This window comes from Cucurbita maxima, unplaced genomic scaffold, assembly GCF_002738345.1.
Source record: "Cucurbita maxima cultivar Rimu unplaced genomic scaffold, Cmax_1.0 Cma_Scf00017, whole genome shotgun sequence".
In the NCBI taxonomy this organism is placed as follows: domain Eukaryota; kingdom Viridiplantae; phylum Streptophyta; class Magnoliopsida; order Cucurbitales; family Cucurbitaceae; genus Cucurbita; species Cucurbita maxima.
Genome location: NW_019272033.1, coordinates 1,600,005 through 1,624,122, shown reverse-complemented (window position 1 = coordinate 1,624,122; position 24,118 = coordinate 1,600,005). Strand labels below are relative to the sequence as shown.

The 24,118-nt window shown below is 36.0% G+C and overlaps 6 protein-coding genes across 10 annotated transcripts in view; 5 read left to right on the top strand and 1 right to left on the bottom strand.

The window, feature by feature from the left end:
- Window positions 1-894: 894 nt before the first annotated feature.
- LOC111491933 (gamma-glutamylcyclotransferase 2-1-like) lies at window positions 895-3,006 on the bottom strand. Its single transcript, XM_023141038.1, has 9 exons — window positions 2,808-3,006; window positions 2,367-2,490; window positions 2,213-2,289; window positions 2,074-2,130; window positions 1,941-1,997; window positions 1,805-1,845; window positions 1,623-1,694; window positions 1,453-1,532; window positions 895-1,359 (listed from the first exon to the last, which is right to left on the bottom strand). The coding sequence occupies exons 2-9, from the start codon at window positions 2,473-2,475 to the stop codon at window positions 1,190-1,192; spliced, it is 663 nt and encodes a 220-aa protein (XP_022996806.1). The 5' UTR covers window positions 2,476-2,490; window positions 2,808-3,006; the 3' UTR covers window positions 895-1,189.
- A 2,004-nt stretch (window positions 3,007-5,010) lies between these two features.
- LOC111492416 (pollen receptor-like kinase 4) lies at window positions 5,011-7,973 on the top strand. The gene is made up of 3 exons (XM_023141755.1): window positions 5,011-5,653; window positions 6,595-7,161; window positions 7,279-7,973. The coding sequence occupies exons 1-3, from the start codon at window positions 5,011-5,013 to the stop codon at window positions 7,971-7,973; spliced, it is 1,905 nt and encodes a 634-aa protein (XP_022997523.1).
- Window positions 7,974-8,637: 664 nt separating this feature from the next.
- On the top strand, window positions 8,638-12,826 carry LOC111491930 (ribonuclease H2 subunit B). The gene is made up of 11 exons (XM_023141036.1): window positions 8,638-8,779; window positions 8,964-9,021; window positions 9,138-9,197; window positions 9,392-9,493; window positions 9,678-9,754; window positions 10,093-10,216; window positions 10,331-10,395; window positions 10,674-10,743; window positions 11,388-11,463; window positions 11,581-11,668; window positions 12,499-12,826. The coding sequence occupies exons 2-11, from the start codon at window positions 8,973-8,975 to the stop codon at window positions 12,619-12,621; spliced, it is 834 nt and encodes a 277-aa protein (XP_022996804.1). The 5' UTR covers window positions 8,638-8,779; window positions 8,964-8,972; the 3' UTR covers window positions 12,622-12,826.
- Window positions 12,827-13,368: 542 nt separating this feature from the next.
- LOC111491929 (probable nucleoredoxin 3) lies at window positions 13,369-16,791 on the top strand. 4 transcript variants are annotated; one of them, XM_023141034.1, is made up of 5 exons: window positions 13,461-13,533; window positions 13,616-14,362; window positions 14,637-14,740; window positions 15,571-16,050; window positions 16,116-16,791. In XM_023141034.1, exons 3-5 carry the CDS (start codon window positions 14,642-14,644, stop codon window positions 16,719-16,721), a joined length of 1,185 nt encoding a protein of 394 aa, XP_022996802.1. In that variant the 5' UTR covers window positions 13,461-13,533; window positions 13,616-14,362; window positions 14,637-14,641; the 3' UTR covers window positions 16,722-16,791. The 4 variants fall into 4 exon arrangements, with proteins under 4 accessions (XP_022996800.1, XP_022996801.1, XP_022996802.1 ...); XM_023141032.1 differs by lacking the exon at window positions 13,616-14,362 and having other exon boundaries at window positions 13,369-13,533; XM_023141033.1 differs by lacking the exon at window positions 13,616-14,362 and having other exon boundaries at window positions 13,372-13,533; window positions 16,131-16,791.
- Window positions 16,792-17,166: 375 nt separating this feature from the next.
- Window positions 17,167-22,082, top strand: LOC111491926 (U-box domain-containing protein 52-like). 2 transcript variants are annotated; one of them, XM_023141027.1, is made up of 10 exons: window positions 17,167-17,464; window positions 17,569-17,813; window positions 18,639-18,757; window positions 18,924-19,045; window positions 19,321-19,529; window positions 19,613-19,670; window positions 19,827-20,127; window positions 20,210-20,311; window positions 20,382-20,810; window positions 20,905-22,082. In XM_023141027.1, exons 2-10 carry the CDS (start codon window positions 17,606-17,608, stop codon window positions 21,673-21,675), a joined length of 2,319 nt encoding a protein of 772 aa, XP_022996795.1. In that variant the 5' UTR covers window positions 17,167-17,464; window positions 17,569-17,605; the 3' UTR covers window positions 21,676-22,082. The 2 variants fall into 2 exon arrangements, with proteins under 2 accessions (XP_022996795.1, XP_022996794.1); XM_023141026.1 differs by having other exon boundaries at window positions 17,167-17,480.
- A 1,579-nt stretch (window positions 22,083-23,661) lies between these two features.
- Window positions 23,662-24,118, top strand: part of LOC111491928 (trifunctional UDP-glucose 4,6-dehydratase/UDP-4-keto-6-deoxy-D-glucose 3,5-epimerase/UDP-4-keto-L-rhamnose-reductase RHM2-like) — a 4,149-nt gene continuing 3,692 nt past the window's right edge. The window contains exon 1 of the mRNA XM_023141031.1: window positions 23,662-23,802. The gene's annotated coding sequence lies outside the window, so the exon portion shown is untranslated. The remainder of the gene's footprint in view (window positions 23,803-24,118) is intronic.

Here is a 24,118-nt window from a genome sequence, read left to right as displayed (position 1 = left end):
TTATATAATATAATTAAAAATGTGAATTTTAAGTTTAATCTTTTTACCCAAAATATACTAATTATCTACTTCCAATACTAGCTAAGGCATCTGTGGCCTTAGATATATAGGTGTCTTCTAGATGTAAATAGGTTTTATTATATTTTTAAAATATACTAATTACCCAAAATATAATTAAATTGTTTAGATGTAAATAGGTTTTATTATATTTTTAAAATTTTAGAAAATTATCTCTAAGATTATATGCTACAATTAGCTCTTGTATTGATAATCATAAAAGTTATAATCTTTTAATTAATTATAATTTATTATAAAATTTAGTCATTAACTGCTTTATTGTGAAGATTACAGTGAAAGTTGAGTGCGAAAATTTTGGATATTACAGTGAAAGTTGAGTGCGAAGATTTTGGATATTACAGTGAAAGTTGAGTGCGAAGATTTTGAATATTGCAATGAACGTTGAATGCAAAGATTTTGGATATTGCAGTGAACTTTGAATGCTTCTTAAGCCACCATTCATTGAAAAGGGTTCAAGAATCAGTTTTCTTTTGGATCTTAGAAGATATGAAAGATCTCCTCCAAATCTACATAGTTCCACAAAATTATATATGTATCTATGAGATCGAGTATGAAATTCTGTTTACTCACTCTAAATTGTGTATCAGTTGACTATTTGATTAACTTTTGTATTTGAGTTTCCTAAATAGTGTAAAAAGAAGCTTGGAATTATTACCATATTTGATTCAAACTAAAAAGAGTTACTTTGAATCATCACTATATTTAAGAGGTGCTTGGAACCATTAATATATTTGACTCGGACTAAAAACAGGTGCTTGCAATCATTACTATTACTATATTTGACTTAAGTTCTTGTTTAGTATGGAGATTACTATAAACAAAATGAAAAACTCCAAAACAACTAGTTATTTGATTTCGTATTCAAGTGATAAAGTAAGATTCATAAAATACTGTGTAAACTCACCGTTAGCGAAGTAACTCATTCTCTACCATTCTTCAATCTTAAATCTCTAAAAATGGTCTAAAGCTAAGCTCTAAGACGCAGAGGAAGAACAACTCTATTGGGTCATATCAGAAACAGCGAGGGAAATCATAAGTGAATCAAAGAAGTGGCAGTCTATCAATCCAAATGATCTTCAGTTAGCTTACTCAACCAATCTCTCCGTCTTTTCTAAGAATCTATGGCCACAGCTGCTTCTGCCAGAGGATGCACCTGAACTCCTGAGATGAAGGACATGAAAGGCAGGTGGGTCGTCGGCCCAATAAGCTTCTTCTTTCCGACCTTCCCAAGGACATTCCTCACTTCGTTCGCAAGCTCGATCACCATATCTTCTTCGTGGCCTGATCAGTTATGCAGATACTCAATTTCAAACTCAAATGTAGCTGGTACAATCAACTTAGAACTCAATTATAATCAAAGAACTGGATCGTTACCGATATCGAACAAGGCCTTCTCTAACCGAAATAGATAGTCTCTATTGTTCCCACATGGACCAGAAGCAGTTGCAATTTGGCTGAAAAGTGAGTAAATAAACGATTTAGAAAGAACCCATTTCAGGGGAGGTATAAAACATTGAAAGCACAGTGGTAAACCTAGCCATTACCTAGCCATTTGCTCCAAGGGAGCAGGTCCTAGATAGTATTTGTTCAGTAATTTATCAGGTGTAGATGTAAAACTGCATATATAAACATGAAATTTATCAGATCAAGAAAACAGAAACGTTCATGTTCTTGTTCAACCAGTCCCATGTAAGAATTTGAACAAAAGTGACATGTTTAAGCTTACACAAGAACTCCTGTCAATGTGGGTTCCATGGAGCCTTCATCCTGAATCAACAAAGGAAACGGATCGAAAATAAGAACACGACAAACGGAACACACCCAATAATGAAGCAAGCTCTTCCATATGGCCTTAGCATTACCTTGTAGAAGTCTACAATAGTCTTTTGATCATACTCGCATTCTCTCCTCTCCAGATACTATATTGCAAAAGACAAAGGGTAAGGGAATAAATTCTGGCTTTTAGTGAAATCAAGACAAATTTGAGGGGAATACCTCCATGGCCTCTTTCTCTTTTTCAGGACCTCCACGGATGCAATATGCAGCACCCCACTGACAGAAAGAAATAATGCTAATTAGGTAAGGTTATGAAAATTCTTCCATTATAGAAAATGAATATGGATTTAGAACTTACGCAAATTGATCCTTCTTTAGGTTCCAGCGTGAGAGTTCTAGCAGGATTTTCAGGTGTACCTCTATGATCAATACAAGCTGTAGAATGGGAAATGAGATATTAGAAAACTTTTGTTGCCATTAACGAATTCGAATGTCGAGAGGAAGAAACTCACCAAGGTCGAATACACGCCTATAATCTCTAATGAAACCCATCATTTTCTCATCGAAATCGAATCCCGGATTCCACACAAGAGATCCATAGCCAAACACCCAAAGAACCATGATTAAATTGACGTCCTGCAAGAACAATTTTCCCGAAAATAAATCAATTAGGACAAGAATTCCTAAAGTCCTTCGTCTTGTTCTGTTCTAAATGATTTAGTCCTCCCTCGATTAAATCAACAAATTCATTCAAATTTAAGCTCGTCGACTACTCGAAATCCTTCTCGCCAGAACAAATTCCAAACCAAAAAATAAACAGACAAAATAACAATAGATTTATCGCAAGACAGAACACAAAATCCACTCGAAAACCTCTCCAGCGAGAATAATCACATCATTCGATTCGAAAACGCAGAAATGAGGAGAACAGAAAATGAGAGGCCGATGCTTACAAGAACTCCGACGAGTTTAAACAAATGAATTCCTCTGCTCCACTTGAGAGAGAGCCGAAAACTTATATAGCAGAAGGCAGGAGAGAAACGAAGAGGCTAAACGGATTCGCGTTTAGCTGAAGAGAAGAAAAATTAGGGCGTTTCTCTCTGCCACTGTCTCTTCTTCTTATGGCTCTGATTCTGCGCGGCTGGAGCTTGAAGAAGATGATGAATTTATAGTCAATGTCTTCCCGAAACGGAAACCTGTGGCGCCATGGATGCCACTCCCATTCATGCATATGCATGTCCTTTTATCATACATCCATAGGTTTGTTTTCTTTATTATAAAATATATTTATAATAATTATTTTTTTAAATGCTAAAATTTTGATCTTTAAAAATAAAAAATAACCAAATTATATAATCGTTATATCAGTAATTTTCACTCAATTTATAAAATTTTTTATTTATTAAAAAAATCTAAACTTATAATTAATTATTTATTTATTTTATTTTAAAAAACCCATACATGGATGCATTTCACCATCGCCATTAAGTGGAAGATTCATTGAACCTGCCCGGAATTCGGAGTTCAAAATTTTTTAATTTTCTGTTTTTTTTTTCTTGATTTGATTCAATGAATCTGGACACTTAATTTTCAATAACAACAAAATCTTCATTTTTTAATAAAGAATTTAATTTTTTCAAATTATAAAATGATTTTTTGTAATTTGAAAAAATATAAAATCAAGTGACTGTTGGTAAAAGAATTTATTTAAATTTATCCCATTGTTAAAAAGACGAAAAAATAAATAAATCTATTACTCAAAATTTACCGTTGAAATGTCAAATTTTAGCCTTGAATTTTATTCAATTAATTTAAAGAAGTGTTAGTAGTTTTTGACCTAATATTAGGTGCCCTTTGGTATGATTTTTGCACTCGAATTTAAATTATAAGGTCTCGTACATATGGCTACAAATTTCTTAAGCTTCGTTTTAGTTTTAGTATAATTTATTGTGAGTAGTAAGAAATTAAAACGAGAAAGATATTTCGGTGTTAAGAATCACGACTCTCGATATTGTCCATTTTGAGCATAAGTTATTGTAGCTTTGTTTTTGGGGTTTCTCAAAATAACTCATTGAGATGTGGGACTTCTAAATTACTCGATGTGAGACTCCTCCCTCGAACAAAGTACACCATAGAACCTCCCCTAGAGCATATGGAGCCCTCGAACAAAATACATCATCGAATAAAGTACTCTCCTGAAGCTCATGATTTTACTTTTGATTTTCTCAAAATGCTTCATACCAAATGAGACATGTTAAGTACTTATAAATTCATGATCAGCTCATTAATTAACCAATGTAGGACTCATCTCCTCATAAGACATCATATGTGTCGATTTCATCAAATTTAAATATCTCTCACAAAACTATAAAATATTATCTTATATATATATATATATATTATTTTTTTGCAAATTATAAGGTAGCTTTTGGTTCTATTGAAGGGACCAAATTTCTGTGGTCATATGAAAGTCGGTGGAATTTGACCACGTGTTTAATGGCGTCCATTTCCTCTTTTGGCTGTCTGCCATTTTCCCCCTTTTCACGAACTTTTTAAATGTTTTTAATAAAAAAATATTTATTTTTTAAACTATATTTTTAATAAAAAAAATATTAAGAAATATTCATGTTTATTTTCTCGTGTGCAAAATTTATATTTAATTTTCATTTTATCACGAGCTTTGAGATTTAAATTGCATTGTTATTATTATTGTATCTTATTTACGAGATTTAAAAATAATTAATTTTATAAAATTTATCCATTAAATTAATAAAAATATTTATTTAACAAATCACGATAACAAACCAGCTAACAATTACGAAGAATCGGTACTGATGACTTGAAATGGATATCTATTTATAATCTTAAAATGTTCGTTCTAATTATTTATTTATTATCGTCATAATTAATATGTCGAGTTATTATATTGGAATTTAATTTTTTTAAATTATTTTAAAACGTATTTTAAGAGAAAAGATAAAACAAATTTTTTTTTGGTTCAAGAGAAAATGACACGTCATATAATGGTCTGTTACTCGTTAGCGCCGAGAACGCCAAGAGCGTCAAAACGACATCGTTAACGATGGCTCCAACTCCCTTTTTATACATCTCTATTATCGATAAATTAATTAATGAATAAAATAAATAGTCTCCACCATGCCCAAACCTTGTCTCTTCCTTTTCTGCTTCCTCCTCTTCAACCCTCCGCCGCCCACTTCCGCCGCCGCCGCCGAATCCCTCCTCCGATTCCGATCCTCTCTCACCAACGCCACCGCATTATCTAACTGGAACTCTTCCGCCCCTCTCTGTGCCGACGCCCGCCGCTACTGGGCCGGCTTGATATGCAAAAACGGCAAACTGTACGGACTCCGCCTCGAGCACATGGGCCTCGGCGGCACCGTCGACGTCGCCCCGCTGGCGGAGCTCCCAACGTTGAGGACTCTGAGTCTGATGAACAATGGGCTTCAAGGCCCAATGCCCGACGTGAAGCAAATTGGGGCGCTCAGGGCTTTGTATCTGTCGGATAACAACTTTTCCGGTTGGATTTCTGGGGAGGAGTTTGAAGGAATGGGGAATTTGAAGAAACTGTATTTGGGCCGGAATCGATTTTCCGGCGAGATTCCGGCGTCGTTGGTGAAATTGAAGGGGCTGGTTGATTTGGGATTGGAAGATAATTTGTTCGCCGGAAGGATTCCGGATTTTGAGGAAAGGGATTGGAAGTATTTGAATTTTTCTGGAAATCGTTTGGTGGGGCCCGTTCCTTCTGGATTCAAGAACTCCAATTTCACTTCGTTTTTTGGTATGTTCATAACTATTTTCTGTTTTTTTTTTTCTCATTAAAAAAACTTTTTAAACTAAAAAAATAGGCTTAATTTATTTTTAAATAATGTTTTTTTAGTTATGAATTCAAATACATCATAGTAAAAAATATATTAGAAAATAAATAATTCATGGCATGATAGTCACACATCCCCTAATTTAAAACTGTCTCCATTGGTATGAGGTCATCAAGCAAAGTCATGAGAGCTTGTGCTCAAAGGGGATAATATCATACGATTGTGGAGAATTGTGTTCATCTAACATGGTATCAGAGTCATGCCCTGAGCCTCAAAGGCTTGTGGAGAGTCGTGTTCATCTAGCATGGTATCAAAGTCATGCCCTGAGCCTCGAATGCTTGTGGAGAGTCGTGTTCATCTAACATGGTATCAAAGTCATGCCCTAAACTTAGTCATGCCTCGAGCCTCAAAGGGTTGTGGAGAGTCGTGTTAATCTAACATGGTATCAGAGTTATACCATGAGCCTCGAAAGCTTATAGAGAGTTGTGTTCATCTAACATGGTACTAGAGTCGTGCCCTAAACTTAGTCATGCTCTGAGCCTCTAAAGCTTGTGGAAAATCATGTTCATCTAACATGGTATCAAAGTCATAGTCTAAACTTAGTCATGCCCTGAGCCTCGAAAACTTGTAGAGAGTCGTATTCATCTAACATGGTATCAAAATCATGCATTGAACTTAGTCATACCTTAAGCCTCAAAGTGATAGTCAAAATGAAAAAAACCCTAATTTTTACAATTTTCTCCTCTAATTATTACAAAATTTATTGGACGAAAATTAAACCAAAAGCAAAGAGAGGGACATTCTTATATGTCGCGTCTACATTTTTTTTAATATATAATAAATTTTTATTTTAAAAATATTTGTTAAACTTTAGATTAAATATATTTTTGATATTTTTGTTTAGGCAACAACGGGTTATGTGGAGAGCCACTAGCACCATGCAAATCATCCACAAAGAACTGGTCGATTCTCATCGGATTATTCTCCGGCGCCGCCGCCGCCTTAATCCTCTTTATCCTCCTCCTCTGCTGCTTTCTCCGGCCACCCAAATTGTTCTTCTCTCCGAAAATCCTCTTCAGAAGGCCGGAAAAGACCCACCAATATTCCTCGACAGACTCGGAAGATAACTCGAACATGAACGGTCCGACCGGGTCGGCTTTGTGCTTTCTGCGAACTGACCAGCCGCGGTTCGACCTCCAAGAACTTCTTCGCGCCCAGGCCAAAGTTCTCGGCAGTGGGAGCTTTGCGTCGTGTTATAAAGCAGTGCTTTCAAACGGGTTGGCGGTGGTGGTGAAGAGATTCCGGCAAATGAACGCCGCCGGAAAAGACGAGTTTTACAGCCACATGCGGCGGCTTGGACGGCTGTCTCATCCCAATTTACTGCCGGTTGTTGCGTTTTATTATGGGAAGGATGATAAGCTTTTGGTGTCCAAATTTGTTCCTAATGGCAGCTTGGCTAGTCACCTAAGTGGTACGTTTTATTTATTTATTTAAATTACTTGATATTGTACCATATTATTTTTTTTTTTATTTTTACAAATAAAAATGTATTTCTTACCTATAAACTCATGATGATTATCTAAATTAGGCAATACAGGTCTAAACTGGAGGCGGAGGATAAAAATCATAAAAGGAGTAGCAAGAGGTCTATCGTATCTCCACAAAGAGCTCCCAAATTCGAGCGTCCCACACGGCCATTTAAAATCCTCCAACGTCCTTCTCGACCAAGACTTCACTCCAATTCTATCTGATTACGCCCTTTTCCCTCTCCTCCAAGAATCCCACGCCTACCACCACATGTCCGCCTTCAAGTCTCCCGACTTCGCAGCCCATCACGACCGCACCTCGAAATCCACTGACGTCTGGAGCCTCGGAATCTTGATCCTCGAGACTCTCATTGGCAAGTCCCCAGCCAACTATCTCCACCAGGGCAATGGTGCCAATGCCGACCTCGCTGCTTGGGTTGACACTGTCGTCCGAGAGGAATGGACGACGAAGGTGTTCGATAACGATCTTGTTGGTCGAGGATGTGGGGAGGAGGAGGACGATGGGCGTTGGGATTGTAACGGAGAGATGTTGAAGCTTTTGAAGATTGGAATGTGTTGCTGTGAGCGGGATATTGGGAAGAGATGGGGATTGAAACAGGCGGTTGAAAAAATTGAGTTGAATTTGAACGAGGACGATGACGATGACGAGTACTATTCTTCTTACGGGAGTTTCTATTCTAATTCTTCTAACTTCAAAGTGGCCGTTCTCGAGGAAGAATTTTCCTTTTTGAGCTAGACAATGCTCGGAAGACTAAAACAATGACGATAATTATGTATGTAAAACATAATTTAAAAGGTGCCTTTGTATTGAACGAATAACGGATAGGTAGATTATGAACTCATATCAGTGATTATTAAAACGTTTTAGCAGCAACTTTGTATATAAGTTATTTTCTTTTCTAATTTTTCAAAATATATGTGATGTGAATTTTAATTGTTGTTATTATTATTATTATTTACTTTTTCAATAATTAATTTTAATTTCATAGAGTTATAGATAATATCACCGACATATTTTAATTTTTATTTAATCATAAATAATATAAAGTAATTTTTTTATTTTTAAAAATTATTTATTTTTACCTAAGAAAACTAAGAAGTTAAAAGGATCAAAATAAGAGATTTATGGACGGTTATTTATGATAAAAATGTGTCTTGAATTAAATAATTTTTTTTAAAAAAAATTACCAAAATTTTATATAAATAAAGTATTTTTAATAATTTTATTTCGTGATTTAATTTTAGATAATTATTGACTATTTTATTATTTATTTTTTTATTTTCAAGTTAGATTATTAAAATAATTATACGAAATATTTAAAAGGGATTTGAAACTTGGGCCTCATTCGGCCCATTTCATTACGCTTTTGGTCAGTGAATTGGTAAGCGACCGAGCTCAGTATCCACTCCCTTTGGCGCGCGCGGTTTTTCCGGTTCTCGATTTCGCTTGGTTCCCGCCGTCGACATTCACATTTCCGTTTCCGGCGAGCTCGTTACTTCATCTCTCTGTGGACGCCGGTGCTCCTCCGACCTTCTTCGTAGGTAAAAATGGTTCTTCGCTTTCTTTGCCTGAGATGAAAATTGTCGCCTCGATTGTTTTGATTCTCATACTCGGAACTGAAACTGGTGTATGCATAAACTAAGACTAGGTTTCAAGAATGAAGCTCAATGTTTCAATTTAGTTCAGATTATTATTTTTTGATGTTACTGCTTCGATGACCGTCAGGGTTGTTCCATGGCTTGGTGGGAAGGCGTCGAGGAAACTCGTATCCTCATTGCCCCTGGTATGTCCGCGTTTTATTTATTTTTCATGTTCTTGATCTCGCCATTTCTTAAGGTGCTCACTTATTTCATTTTAATTTTGGAAATTTTGACTCAGATTTTTCTTGCTCTATTACAGATCATGGGGTAAAAGAAAATGGTACTGGATGCCTGCTTTCACTTCGCCATCCAAAATCAGGTAATTTAAGGAACTGGAGGGAGAATGATATTTATCTAAATACTTTATCTGGTTAGCTATCCTATTGATCGGTAACCATCTTTCAGCATAACTTCATTGTGGAAAACTGTAAGGAAGTGCAAGCTTTAGCGAATGCTCATCATATTTCTACAAAATCATTCTATTAATTGAGTATATTCGATGTCCGTTGGCAGGAAATACAACATGTTTCTTATATGTAAACGAGTTGCTAGAGGAAATTCACTGGTTTAAGCAGTCATATTCATCGTGGTTTTTGGGAGATTATGTTACTGAAGGTAAACAACTGTCACACTGAAAATCTTTTTGTGGATGCCTTATTTCTTAGACTTACTGCATAACTTCTAATGGTTTGAATCTCCTGAAGATTTTGCTAATTCAAGTATAACATATTGAAAATAAACTATAAAACACAAGTAATTTTGAATAAATAACTTAATATAAATTATTTTGTGTCTACAGATGGTCGGCTGTATTCCGCTACTCCAATAGATCCTGTATTCATTTTCTTGCCCATTTTCGAGGAAGCTAGAATGAAGGTACTCTTACTGCAAAAGTTGTATGATATCATAATTGAGAGATGGAGCATAATTGTGTGCTGCATACAATTATTTTGCATTCTACAATAGTAGTGATATATGTTTGCAATCTGCTTGGAAATTAGAGATACAATTTCAAGTTTTCCCTGGTTGCTTTTGGAATTTATATGTCCATTTGTTTATCTTGAAATTGTTGGTCTAATTGTGATGCGTACAGAGCTAGTTAATTATATTGTTCATTTGAACTCATTATAATATATTTATCGTCGTTGAAACTATTAATATTTTCGATTGATTTAATGCTAAATTTTGAGAATTTTATTTCAAATTTCTTGCAGAAGGGAGATGATCCTGGGAAATTCAGGCAATTAGATGACATAATGTTCATCAATGGGTATCCTGGATATCTGCATTTACTGTCTGTTGCAGAGAAGTCTATGCAAGTAGTATGTGAGGTCAAAGGTGGGCATATAGTATATAAAATTAGAAAAAAAAATAAATAAAAAAAAAATAAAAAAAAATCAAGCATGTCTAGAATCTATTCTCATTTCTCCTACCTTGTCTTGTCTCCTGCAGAAGTTGGATCTTCTAAGTTTTTTAGGCTTGATGATTCAAAGGTTTTGGCATGGTTATATCACAAGGTTCATGTTCGTTCTCTCCTCTAGAAATTTTCAAAATTGGTCCATTAAGATGAGAACAATTAACAATAATACATGTCATGATCAACATGTTCATAGGTGATTGATGAATCTTGTTTTACATCAGTTTCTAACATGGGAGTATCTTGTTGCCAACTCTTCATGCTGTACTGCTTTTTCCATAAAACAGCTACTTTTATTTTCCATAGTATCGTTTGGAAGAGATTTTGCGGATTCTCTTATTTATTATATTATTTAATTTTATGCTTTTATTGTTGCAGGTATGTCAGCTGAAAAAAACTCTATGCACACTGGATAAAAACTATGCTGCAAGGGAAGAAAAAGATACATGTATATTTCTGGAGAGACTTATAACCCCTTTATGCCATTCGTTTTAACACTGCAGCTGGGTTTCTTTCATTTTTTATCTTCATCATTATAGTTCCCTATTGTAGAATATGCATTAATATCATCTGGCACATCTGAAAAAACTATATAAAGAGGACATCATCAGTAGTTTTGCATAATGCGTCTGGGATTCGATTAGCTGAAGCTACTATATTCTGACATCAAAGAGAACTTCCATACTCTGACACCTCAATGTTGAACTTAATAATTAAGGCCACCTCTAGTGATGAAATTGTATTTGATTCATGGGAAATTTTCTTTTGGATGTGTGCATATCATGGTGCTAATTTTCTTAGTCATATGTAGTGGAGCTGGGGAAATTTTCATGGATTTTATTTAAAATATTATGTAGTATGATGTGAGCAATTGATGTAGTTAAAAAGAACAAACTATCTGTTGAGGAAAAAGAAACAAAAATCATGGACTGAATGTCTTTTGTGAGGTTGAAAACTGTCATCATATGCATTCTACATAGAAAAACTTAAGGGAATGTTGTTTTAGTTAGCAAATTTCCTGGGTTGCTGCAAGTATTTGTGTTTGAATGAATTGATAGCCTCTCTTACATCGGTCTTTCTTTTTTTGTACAGTAAGCGATGCAGTTTCAATATTAGGGGAATACTTGAAAGATGAACCTTGGTTGAAGCTTCTATGTGACCATCTCAAGTATTTAGTCCTCAACTACTCTTAACCATAGAAATTAAGATGTTGTACATTTTACAGTTCCACAAATGGACCAAGTGGCTGTATTTGAGGCCAGATACTGTTGGATTTTGTTTGCAGGTTAAATTTTGCTGAAGCAACCAGACAAGCATCGGATGCAGAAAAGCCTCCTTTAAGAATAGAGAACAATTTTGATTCTATCTCACAGGTACAATTCCCAATGACTTGTAATTGCCTCAATTTTTTGTTTCCCTTTTCTTACATGCTACCAACGAATTATGTTGCTCCGTGATTATTCGCATATGATGTGTGAATGTAACTGCCCAAGTTCACTGATAACAAATATTATTCTCTTTGGGTTTTCCATTGGGGTTTTAAAACACGTCTTCTAAGGTGAGGTTTCCACACCCTTATAAAAATGTTTTATTTTCCTCTCCAACTGATGTTGGACCTCACAATCCACCTCTCTTGGGGGCCAGCGTCCTCACTTGCACACAATCTGGTGTCTGGCTCTGGTACCATTTGTAGTGACTGGATCTGATCTGATACCATTTGCAATAGTCCAAACTCATCGCTAGCAAATATTATGCTCTTTACCTTTTCGGGATTCCCCTCAAAGTTTTAAAACGCGTCTCCTAGAGAGATGTTTCCCCTCTCCAACTGACGTAGGACGTCAGTTTTGAAGTTTTGAAGTATTCCTAATCATGATTTATGATTTAGTCCAAAGATGTTTTTATAAGCAAAGGGTGGTGTTTGGGTGGGTGGAAGTTGGCAGTGCATGGATTTTAAAATATTGAAAAATGTTTTCTGATGGATCAAAATCACATTTCAATTATCTGGAAGAGTGACTAAATGGTAAGAATTACTTCTTAAAACGTCATTAGACGAAACACTTCGAGTATTTCACGTCAAAACATTACTTTAAAGAACGATCTCAAACTCATATAGAGTTGATAAAATATGTACGTTTCTTTTGTTGGCATTTCATTTGTATTCTTTTCTCTTCTCAAATGGATTGTGCAAATTGTGATATGGCAGGATAAGACTAGAAGTGGCGCAAAGAATACAAGAAATGGAAAGCAAGCTAAAAATCTGAAGGTGGAAACAGAATCACGGAACATCAAGGACATGTTTTCAAAGGCTATAAAAAGAAAAACATGAAGCATTTCGGATATTTGGTGATTTAAAGCCCACAAATTATGTTGTCACGTAGGTATTGGTTCGATCTCCTACTCTACAATTGTTGAAAAAAAGTCGTTAGCCTCATTCGTGTCATTACATGGGAATTTGGTAATGATATTAACTCACGCCCACACGATGTAATGCCTCTCACCCATTTACTTTTCTATCGAGATGAAGTATGAAAGCAATTCTCACTTTACGTATAGGCAAATAGGAGCCGATCGATTCATGGAATGATGTTTTTTATCCAACTTACTAAAGGCAACTTTTTAAGACTATTTATTGCTTTGAACCATTTGAAATAGGAATTTGGTACGATCAATCATCTACTTGAGAATTGTGCTTATATTGATACAGGCCGAACTCGATTCCAAGCTCTTTTGGAGTTGGTCAATGTGGGACTACTCTTCTCAATAGTCTTTAACGCTAGTCTTAAAAATTATAAAATTTTAAAAGTAAATAAACTAAAATGAACAAAAATAAATAATATCTGATTAACATAAAGACGAGAATGAATCAAAACGAGAATGAATCAAAACTGCAAGAATAATTCTTTTTAAAATTTTTGATATGTAAATGAAATTAATATTTTGCAAAAGAAAAGGTTAGACTCATTTTAATGGCTAGTAGTCCCTAAAATAATTTGAACATGCTATAATTTTGTTAGATGAATATTTTATTTTGAATCATGCGACATAAAAAAAAAAAAAAAAAAACTCAGATTCTTGTGGAGTGAAAAGTGAGCGAGGCAGAGCGTTCCGTGTCTGAAAGTGACAATGGCTACAGAATTTGAAGAACCTGAAACTTTGCATCAATTTGAAGAACCTGAAACTTTGCATCAATTTGAAGAACCAGCACACATTCTCTGGAAATCGCTTCCTCCAACTCCGTGTAAGTGCCTCTCTCTCTCTCTCTCTCTCCTTTCACTTTGAATCTGAACTTTGTTTTCCTTTTTATTTGTTCTCTGAAACAGGATCGATCATCAACTGCCTTGTGATTCGAGTTTTGATCTTCTCATTTAGAATGCAAATTATTAGCATCCATCATCTATTTAGCTACGATCATGATTGATTATGCTCTCTCCCTCTTTCCCTATGGAAATTTTTCTGTTAAATCCAAACTAGAAAGAAAATCGCATTCTATCGTTTTATAATCTGTTTCGCTTTCTCTCGCTCTAAAATTGTTTTTCCTTTTCTTTAGGTTTCTTATCTAGAATAATTTATTTTTGGTTTTAACGGTATTCTTTCCAAAGCTGCAATATTATCTAGATGTTTTTTCTTCCAAATGTTTCAAAACTATACTTGATGTCGAAATCTATTAGAATTTTAAATGAAAATTGAGATTTGAAATGAGTGTGGTAGTGCTCGAGTCCTAATTTCCGTTCCATATCTCAATTTTGGTTCAACGTTCTATTCCTTATCTATTCCTACTCCAATTTCGATGATAGTTTTGAAACGTTTTCGATGATCAAGATAATATTGCAACTTCTTTGAAACGATGAACATGTAAAAGTTTGAAGATATGTGTGTATATTTATTTGTAATTTAGCTTATGATATGCAATCCTTTTGAAGAGAGAAAAAGACAGAAGAAAGCATAAGAAAGAAAGGAAAAGAATTCCAACATGCTTTGGTGTTTGTATCCATTCAATCTCCTGATATGGCATGTCACTGTCTTGGCCTTGGGGACTGAAGAACCTTTTTCTTTGTGAGACATTAAAGGTTGTCTTTTACTTATCCGAAACTGGACATTCCCAAATCCAAATCCTTTCTGTTGCACTTTTATTTCAAACCTCGAGTCCATTCATATTCCTCATCTTTCTTAACCACCAAAAGAGCATCGGAGAGAATATTTCCCTTTTAAACTCTTATTGCCAATCTTCACAGAACTCCATGGCAGAATGAACCTCAGTGTCTATATATGTAAAGGAGTCTCTCTTTGATGGGTCTGTAAAAATCATTGTTTTTATTCCTGTTCTTCTTGTTCTTCTTGCAGTTCTAATGGCAGGGCCTGATTATCAAGCCAATCAGGAAAAGAATGATCTTCTGCAGATTTTGGCAGCTCAAGGGGTTGAATTCCTTCTCTCTGGTCAAGAAAAGGTTTCATTTTATAGCTCTTTCTTTTTCCTACCTTCACCGTTGTTTATTTGTATTGGTGTTAGAGTTGTAGTGTTCCAAGAGTAAGTTGATACTTTCTGCTTCTAGAAAAGCGTAGCGGGTTTCAATAAATAATATTTCATCTGTACTTTTAGCTCGCCCCTCACTTGTAGGATTGAAAATTAGCACAAGCCCCAACGAGTTATTATCGATATTAATTAGGAAGAAATGACTATGTCGGAGTTCAAACAGAACACAAAACCTGTAACAGCCCAAGCTAGCTTGCAGATAATGTCCTCTTGGGGCTTTCCCTTTCGAACTTCCCCTCAAGGTTTTTAAAACGTGTCTGCTAGGGAGAGATTTTCACACTTTTACAAAGAATGTTTTGTTCTTCTCCCCTACCGATGTGGGATCTCACAAAACCTATGCTGTAATATCATTTAAATTACGTACCACTAAATCCAACGGAGTTGAAACAAAGCACAAAACTTGTAACAGCCCAAACCCACCGCTAATAGATATTATCCTCTTTAGGTTTTCCCTTCCGGGCTTCTCCTCAAGTTTTTTAAAATGTGTCTTCTAGGGGGAGGCTTCCACACCCTTATAAAGAATGCTTCGTTCTCTTCCTCAATCGATGTGGGATCTCACAAAAACTATGCTCTAATATCGTACCACTAAATCCAAAACTTTAAGCAGATGGATACTAATCATTCTAAATTATTTTGTTCATCAATGCTTTAACTAAAAGTCGTTCTAAATTATCTCTGCAAGTCAAATTAGATTTCTGATGTAAACATTTCTGAAATTGATGAGTTGATTTTCCTATATGATAGGTGTCTCCAATAATATGTGCAGGGAAGATGATTTGCCTGTTCTTTTCTGCAAACTGGTGTAGACCTTGCAGGACTTTCACTCCACTGTTGGTTCAACTCTATAACACTCTGCAAAAGAGAGATGAAAAGCTAGAGATTATATTCATCTCTTTGGACCATGATAAGAATGAATTTGAACAATACCTCCAGACCATGCCATGGCTCGCTGCACCATACGACACCGAGCTGCAGAAACAATTGTGCGACAAGTACCATGTCGATCGTATCCCGTCATTCGTTCCACTTTGTGGAGATGGGATTTCAAAACAAGATGACTTGATTGGCTTTATTGAAGATTATGGTGCTGAAGCATTTCCGTTTACAAGGAAGAGGAGACAAGAACTTAAGGCAATGGACCGTGCCAAGCGTGTCGAAGGAAGACTCGAAGACCTCTTGGGAAACAGAGGACTTAACTATGTTATTTCCAGACATGGAGGAAAGGTATCCAAAAGCAAAGATCATGATTTTGTTACTTGTTTTAAGGTAAAGTTCTAATGTTCTTCAAGTTCATCTCATTGCAGACACCAATATCTCAGCTAGTTGGTAAGACAATAGGCCTTTATTTTGGTGCATATTGGAGCCCTCCAAGTCGTTCATTCACAGCAAAACTTTCCAAAGTATACAAGGAAATCATGGACAAAACAGAAGATCACTCTTTAGAAGTAATCTTGGTATCCACAGACCGAAACCTCGTCGAGTTCAAACTCAACGTAGCAGACATGCCATGGCTTGCAATCCCCTATGAGGACGAGAGCCAGCAAGAGCTCTACAGGATCTTCGACGTCAAGACGATTCCGACACTAGTCCTGATCGGGGCCGACGGAAAGCCAGCGAGCGAGAACGGGAGAGGCTTGGTTTGCTTGTATGGAGCAGAGGCATTCCCATTTACAGAAGAAAGAATAGAGGAATTGGAAGCAGCGGTGAAAAAGGAAGGGGAGGAATTGGCTTCAAAGGTGGAGGATATAAAGCATGAACATGTGCTGAAATTGGAGTTGGCGAAAGCCTATGTGTGTGATTTTTGCAAAAGGCAAGGCAGGTTTTGGGCATTTTCTTGTGATGCTTGTGATTATGATCTTCATCCAAGTTGTGTTCACCTCATTAGCAATGTATAAAAGTAGTCATAAAGTTTGAAGAAACTCAAAACTAAATTAAATAAGTTATGATTATTTTTTTAATTTTTAATACGATCAATTTACGAATGGTTTTTTAATAATTGTATTTATTTTCTCGGGTTCTTAATACCTTTAAAAACACAATTATTATTGGTATCAAGTTCATAAACTTTTAAAAATAAGGAATATAATCTATGAGATGCCGATGATGAATGGTTTTTAATGTTAATTTTTAAATTTTATAGGTATTTTTTAATATTATGAATCTATTCTAAATTATTTTTTTTTTTTTTGAAAATTTAAGAATATTATCAAATTTTTTAAAAATTTAAATATTTTTTTAAATAAATTAGAAAATCGAGATGTTTTTATTAATTTAGCATTTAAAGAAAAAATGTAAAACAAAAATGGCAAATTGAAATGAAAAAAGAAACCCCAGCTGGACGAACGCTCTCGAGTTGGCTCAAAGTTGTAAAAACTGGAAAAAGGGGGAAAGAAGAAGGAAGATGAAGTTAGATGAAAACAGACAGCTTCCAAATTTCCCAATTAGTTTGGGGGAAAAGAAAATGGAGAAATCCACCAACGAAACAGCCCCCGCAAATCATGCCTCTCGTTCGAATTCCAGATGCCTCTCCGCTCTTATTTTTGGACCATCTTCCTTCCTTCTTCTCCGACGAATCACAGTTTCCTCCGACACACAGCGGCAATCCAGAGAGAGCTTGGTTTGCTTCTTGCTTTTGCCGGAACAAGGAGATTTGGGTAGGGTTAGGGTTAGGGTTTTTCTTCCTCTCTTTCTCTCTGGTTTTTTTGGTGCTTTTTTTTTTAATGGTTATATTGATTTCTGCAGAAAGGGGAGGCGGTCGCCGGAAATCAATTGGTGAGAAATGTGGACTCATAATAAGGTTGTAAAGGAAAAGAAGGAGGCGGTCACCGGAAATCAATTGGTGGGAATCGCCATTGATAAGGACAAAGGAAGTCAAGTTGCTCTCAAATGGGCCACTGAGAATCTCCTTCTCAAGGGCCAAACTGCCATTCTCATCCATGTCAAACTCAGACCTTCCTCCCATTCTGGCTCGTTCCTGACTTCTCCTAGTAAGTAAATTGTTGAACAATGAACAATGATTATATTATTGTCGCAAAGCTCCATTGTTTAACTAGCTCTTTTGTTTATCAGAATTTTCATTTTCGGTACTAGATAAACCTCTAAGAAAAGGTGTAGAAGGGTAGGAAATTTGGTCATGTAATGCTAGAATATATATGGGTAGAAGGGGGAAAATGCATGATTTGAGGTTACATGTCCACCGCGAGTAGATATTGTACTCTTTGGCCTTCCATCGTTCCCCTCTCTAACTGATGTGGGATCTCACAATCCACCCTTCTTCAGAGCCAGTATCCTCGTTGACACTTGTTACTTTCTCCGATCGATGTGGGACACCCAATCCTCCCCCTTCGAGGCTCAGCTTCCTTGCTGGCACACTGCCTCGTGTCCACCTCCCATCGGAGTTAAGTGTCCTCGCTAGCATATTGCCCGGTGTTTGACTTTGATACCATTTGTAATTGTCCAAGCTCACTGTTAGCAGATATTGTCCTCTTTGAGCTTTTTCCTTTCGGGTTTTTTAAAAATGCGATGAGATCCTACATAGGTTGAGGAGGAAAACGAAACATTCTTTATAAGGGTGTGGAAATCTCTTCCTGGCAGACGCGTTTTAAAAACCTTGAGGGGAAGCTTGAAAGGTAAAAGCCCAAAGAAGACAATATTTGCTAGCGGTAGACTTGGGCTGTTACATTACAAGAATCATTATTTGACTGAGTGGAACAGTGTTTACTTTGTTTTTTAGGTTTTTATGCCATGTTCTTCAAATTTATAGTCTTAGTGAGCTTCCATTGAAATCAAATTACTATGCTTTTTGGGTGCAGAGGTAATGTCAACAACTGACAATGGCAATGGCAATAGCAATGTCTCGGTAAGCAAGGAAATTGATCCGAGCACGAGGGAGTTGTTCCTTCCTTTTCGATGCTTCTGTACCCGTAAAGATGTAAGTTCTCTACCTCTTTTTTACCATAAATGAAGCAATTACTTGAAAGTACAATGGATTTTGACATAGATATTAGAGAACTAAGCGAAATTTAAGAAGAAAAATGATAATCAAGATGTGTTTTGGATCATTCTTATCATAAATTTACCTTATTTTCTTGCATTAGGTGTCTTGCAGAGACATCGTCATAGAAGATGTAGATGTTGGAAAAGCGCTGATCGAATATGTCTCTCAGGCTGGAATTGATAATTTGGTTGTCGGTGCCACGACTAGAAGTGGCTTTTTGAGGTTTGTAGTTAGTTAGTTTCATAAATTCTTCACTCGCACAAAACTTCTAAAGCTCGTTCGGTAATGTTCTCGTTTCTTGTCTTTATTGTCCAAATTTTATATGCAATTTTGGGAACATTTCTTGGAATACTAAACATTCATGTTTGTCAAAAACTGGAAACGAGAATAGAAAAGTTTAACAAGCGAGCCTTAACACTCTGTTTTATTTGTTTGAGTTCGAACGGAATTTAATTTTCGTATCTCGGTGGTTTTCATATACCATTTTGCCTCGGAAGATTCAAGACGATAGATATTCCGGGCAGTGTTATCAAAGGAGCACCAGACTTCTGCAATGTTTATGTCATATCAAGAGGGAAAATCCAAAATATGCGAACGGCGTCACGTCCTGCTCCTGCTTCTTCTCCTCTTCGAAGTTTATTGCTGAGCCAATCTGGTGTTGGATCACATTCAGCTGAATCACAATTTCCTCAGATTGAAAATATGAGTTCAGTTTTTTTCCTGAATTGTTACTATGCTTTTTCTCCTCTACCATGGTTTGCTTTGAATAACCCGTCTGATCTTAACTAGGACCCGAAAAGCCTCCCCTCGAAGCAGCACGCCGATCCCAGGACAACACCGAGTTCAGGTTAGCAACATTTTATACAAATTGTTATTATGGCATCTTAATGAGCTCAAAATGTAAAAGAGAAACTTGGATATGAGTTACATTATTCAGCTCACGGTGGCTTTGTTTTAATTAGCGATCTGTTGAGCATTATTAAGCAAATTGTCTTCGGAGCAGGTCACCGTTCACTAGGAAAGGCTACCATGGAAAAATGCCAGGGGAAATCAGTCTGCCAGATACCGATATTTCTTTTGTTAGCTCGGGAAGGCTGAGTGTTGACCGATTGTTCCCTACATTTTTTGACACCCCAGATTCAGGAAGGACTCCCCCACGACTGTCCAGTGGCAACGATTCTGATATATATGTTAGCTTCGAGTCACAGCAGTTCGGACGTAAATCATTGGATGTAAACTATCCACCTGAATTTTCATCGATGTTATCAGAAGATGATAGATTATCGACTTCGTCACAGAGTATGGTAAGTGTTAGAAGCTGTGAAGCCGTGATGTTGTAAGGAAATCGAAGCCGTGATGTTTGTTTTTATATGTTGATGACTGCAGGAAGAAGTAGAGGCTGAGATGAGGAGGCTGAAGCTGGAACTAAAGCAAACTATGGAAATGTATAGCACAGCCTGCAAGGAAGCAATTACAGCTAAACAAAAGGTGAAAGAAATTGTTTCTTTATATGGAAATAGTTTAGAAGTTTCATTCAAACTCTTCACATATGCTGCAGGCGATAGAGCTTCAGCGATGGAAATCCGAGGAAGAACAGAGATTAGAGGAGGCGAGACATGCAGAGGAAGCTGCGTTAGCGATGGTCGAGCAGGAAAAGGCAAAGTCTCGAGCTGCTATGGAGGCAGCTGAAGCATCTAAAAGGATCGCTGAGTTGGAAGCACGGAAGAGAATTAATGCGGAAATAAAAGCATTCAAGGAAGCAGATGAGAAGAAGAAGGCATTAGATGCTTTGGCAAACCAAGACGTCAGGTATCGGAAGTACTCGATCGAGGAGATCGAAGCTGCTACCGAGTTATTTTCAGAGTCTTTAAAGATTGGAGAGGGAGGTTATGGGCCTGTTTATAAAGGTTATTTAGACCACACACCAGTTGCAATTAAGGTATTACGTCCCGATGCGGCTCAAGGAAGGTCACAGTTCCAGAAAGAGGTGAGAAACGTATCGGTATCGTTTGTTCACAGATTCTCCGGTGGTTTTTTGTCATAACATACTCTATTAAACTTGTTTCTGGCATCATGTTTAGGTCGAAGTACTTAGCTGCATACGACATCCGAACATGGTTCTTCTCCTTGGAGCATGCCCTGAATATGGCTGCTTGGTCTATGAGTTTATGGGACATGGTAGCTTGGATGACTGCCTCTTTCGCCGGGGAGATAACTCGAGACCTCTTTCTTGGCAACGTAGATTCAAAATTGCAGCTGAAATCGGCACTGCCTTGTTGTTCCTCCACCAGACTAAGCCTGAACCGCTCGTGCACCGTGATTTGAAGCCAGCCAACATCTTGCTCGATAACAACTACGTTAGCAAGATTAGCGATGTCGGTTTGGCTAGGCTTGTTCCCCCATCTATAGCAGACAGTGTGACACAATATCGAATGACTTCAACTGCTGGCACGTTCTGTTATATCGATCCCGAGTATCAACAAACCGGCATGCTCGGTGTAAAATCCGACGTATATTCTTTGGGGATCATGTTTTTGCAGCTGATTACAGCAAAGCCACCCATGGGATTGACTCACCATGTGGAAAGAGCTATTGAGAAAGGGACTTTGTCTGAAATTCTTGATCCATCTGTTACTGATTGGCCAGCTGAAGAAACCTCCTCCTTTGCAGAGTTGGCTTTAAAATGTGCAGAGTTGAGAAGGAAAGATCGACCCGATCTTTGTAAGGTCGTTCTCCCCAAACTCATCAAATTACAATCGCTAGCCGAAGCCAGCATGTACTCGTCGACGAGGGACGGCGTTAGCAGCCCTGTGTACAGCCGCAGTCAGGCTACTACAAGAAGAGCAAGCTAAAGAGATGTGGATCCAAGATGTGTATTTGGATCGTTAACAGCCCTATGTCAGCCTCACGGTTTTAAGACGTGTCTACAAGTCAGAGGTTTCCACACCTTTATAAGAAATGCTTTGTGGGATCTCACACCACTTTTATAAGGAATGTTTCGTTATAAGACAATCTAAAGAAGTCTGACACAGTCCTGCGCATCCAAAATCTTTAACAATCCCATCTCATATCGCAACAACTTCTTTACAAAAATTCCATTGCTCCGCACTTCTGGCAGACCCTCTGGTATTGGACGGTGAATCTTGCAATAGCTATGGAGTCTAATCATAGTCATCGTAGTAAAAACTTCATTTTCGAAAACAGACGACTGTGTATTGTTCCATAGGACGAGGAAAAGGAAAGTGATATATTTTGTAAATAACATTTATTTATTTATGGATACTTCCATTTGTATATAATTGATCTCTTTGTGACCCACATTTAAGTACGATTATCAAAGATTCACGGGATGCTCATCCCTATTAGTCGTCGTCTTTTTATTTCTCCATGGCCAAGTTAGTATCGGCATTTCATATATCTTTACCGGGTAGAGATTCTCAATTAAATATTATTTTCTTTTTTTTAAAAAAATTAATTCAAATGTTTCAATTAAAATAATCCATTTCTTAAAACTTTTAATTAGTCATTATAATTAAACTTATTTTTTTACCATAAAAATTAAATTGAAAAAAAATAAAAGTATAGACACTACTAAAACATTTTGTGAATATTTGAAATTGGGTTGCATGAAGAGTTCTAATGCTTTATCTCCTAATTTTTGTATTTATTTATTTATTTTCCATATTTCAATTTTCGTAAATATTAACCGTAAAGGAATTTAATTATATTGTATGATATTAATAAAACTTTTTAAAGTTTAAAGATATTATTGAAACAAAATAATAAAAGTATTTATTATTATTAAAAAAAATAACTTTTAGAAATTCGGTTGGAGGATAAAAGGGACTTTTGGAATAATGTCGCGTGAAAAAAGTCGCCATAGTATCAGAATTTTGGCAGAGTTATCATAAAACAAAACCCATACCATAATAGAAAGCTTATTATTTCCTTATTTGCGGATTTATTTATTTATTTATTTATTTATTTTCCATATTTCTATTTTCCAAAATATTTTTAAATCATAATTAAAACTTACCTACCTTATGATTTATTTTGTCAACTTTTTCCTAATATTATAAAATTTTAAATTCACTCTCATTTTCGCCCGACAATTTAGTTTATTATTCTTTTTATTCCTCATCGACATCAAGCTCGCTTTGTCATCCATCCACTGCAATGAGCCTTTTGGATTTGCCCTCGTCGAAAAATATTGTCTCCTTCCTTCCAACATTATTGTCGTTTCATCCTTCCTAATAAAATGCAATTAGTTCATCATATTCACGAGCATCGCACTATCCATCTCGGATTTTTCCTAATCCACTCACATTTTAGCCGAGCTCCAGCTCCTCACTATAGAATTCAGCGAGAACAGTTACAACCCTCGTTATCTGATCTTCCTCACATTTGTTGTTGTCTGTAACAACTTCGAAGATAAGGTGGAATATAAAAGTTAGTTTGTTTTTATGTGGGTCCTACTTTCAATAATAGCTCGAATCCTGCCATTTTAATATATATTATTAAAAAATATAAATTTGGTTATGTTTTTAGTAACCCATAATTAAAGGTTGAAACCATATATATATTTATGCAACAAATCATAATTTTATATCCAAAATTTACACAAATAAATAATGTTCCCAAATTTTAAAAACTACCAAAAATATATTTAAAATATTTAAAAGAAATATAATATATATATTTTTAATAGAAAAAACAGGGATTTAAAGGAAAAAATTAATAAAAGAAGATAGGCAAATTAAGCGGGACATGCACCACGTAACACTTATTTTAGCCTTCTAATCACATAGTCAGAGAGCTATTTAAGTTTCTAACAACCATTACGGCCCTTACGCCTCTCGTTCTCGCTCTTTTTTTCCCCTGACCCATTTTTATCGCTCCATTTTCCTTGTGTTCCTATAACTTTCTATGAACTTTCTCCTTCTGCACCTCTCCTCCTTCAACCTCCGATCATCCTCAGAGTATGTTTCTGTTTCGGTTCTTTTTGTTTTTTCAGTGTTATGTTGTTTTTAATCTGTTTTTCGCATTGCGTTCTTTTGATCTTATGGTTTGTTGTCCCGTAATTTTGATTGAATTTGCGTTTGTTTATGATCGATGAATCTCTGATTGTGTTGGAATTGATGCTTCTGGAATCGTTTGTTCGTCTTCATCCGTTTTCGTTATTGTTATTATTATGATTTTTGTATGAAGAAGCTTTATATTGTTTGATTTTGTTTTTTTTCTTTTTAGTTACTTGCGATTTTTGTTTTTCCTTTTTTTTTTTTTTTTTTTTTTTTT

Coding starts and splice junctions, on each gene's coding strand:
- LOC111492416 (XM_023141755.1), top strand. CDS start 5,011: ATGCCCAAACCTTGTCTCTTCCTTTTCTGCTTCCTCCTCTTCAACCCT. Junction 5,654..6,594: donor CAATTTCACTTCGTTTTTTG/GTATGTTCATAA, acceptor ATTTTTGTTTAG/GCAACAACGGGTTATGTGGA. Junction 7,162..7,278: donor CTTGGCTAGTCACCTAAGTG/GTACGTTTTATT, acceptor TATCTAAATTAG/GCAATACAGGTCTAAACTGG.
- LOC111491933 (XM_023141038.1), bottom strand. CDS start 2,475: ATGGTTCTTTGGGTGTTTGGCTATGGATCTCTTGTGTGGAATCCGGGA. Junction 2,290..2,366: donor TAGGCGTGTATTCGACCTTG/GTGAGTTTCTTC, acceptor CCCATTCTACAG/CTTGTATTGATCATAGAGGT. Junction 1,695..1,804: donor ACATTGACAGGAGTTCTTGT/GTAAGCTTAAAC, acceptor TTATATATGCAG/TTTTACATCTACACCTGATA.
- LOC111491929 (XM_023141032.1), top strand. CDS start 13,419: ATGGCTACAGAATTTGAAGAACCTGAAACTTTGCATCAATTTGAAGAA. Junction 14,741..15,570: donor TTCTCTCTGGTCAAGAAAAG/GTTTCATTTTAT, acceptor CCTATATGATAG/GTGTCTCCAATAATATGTGC. Junction 16,051..16,115: donor TTTCCAGACATGGAGGAAAG/GTATCCAAAAGC, acceptor ATGTTCTTCAAG/TTCATCTCATTGCAGACACC.
- LOC111491930 (XM_023141036.1), top strand. CDS start 8,973: ATGGCTTGGTGGGAAGGCGTCGAGGAAACTCGTATCCTCATTGCCCCT. Junction 9,022..9,137: donor TCGTATCCTCATTGCCCCTG/GTATGTCCGCGT, acceptor GCTCTATTACAG/ATCATGGGGTAAAAGAAAAT. Junction 10,217..10,330: donor AGTAGTATGTGAGGTCAAAG/GTGGGCATATAG, acceptor TGTCTCCTGCAG/AAGTTGGATCTTCTAAGTTT.
- LOC111491926 (XM_023141027.1), top strand. CDS start 17,606: ATGTGGACTCATAATAAGGTTGTAAAGGAAAAGAAGGAGGCGGTCACC. Junction 19,046..19,320: donor ACTAGAAGTGGCTTTTTGAG/GTTTGTAGTTAG, acceptor TTGCCTCGGAAG/ATTCAAGACGATAGATATTC. Junction 20,811..20,904: donor GGTCACAGTTCCAGAAAGAG/GTGAGAAACGTA, acceptor CATCATGTTTAG/GTCGAAGTACTTAGCTGCAT.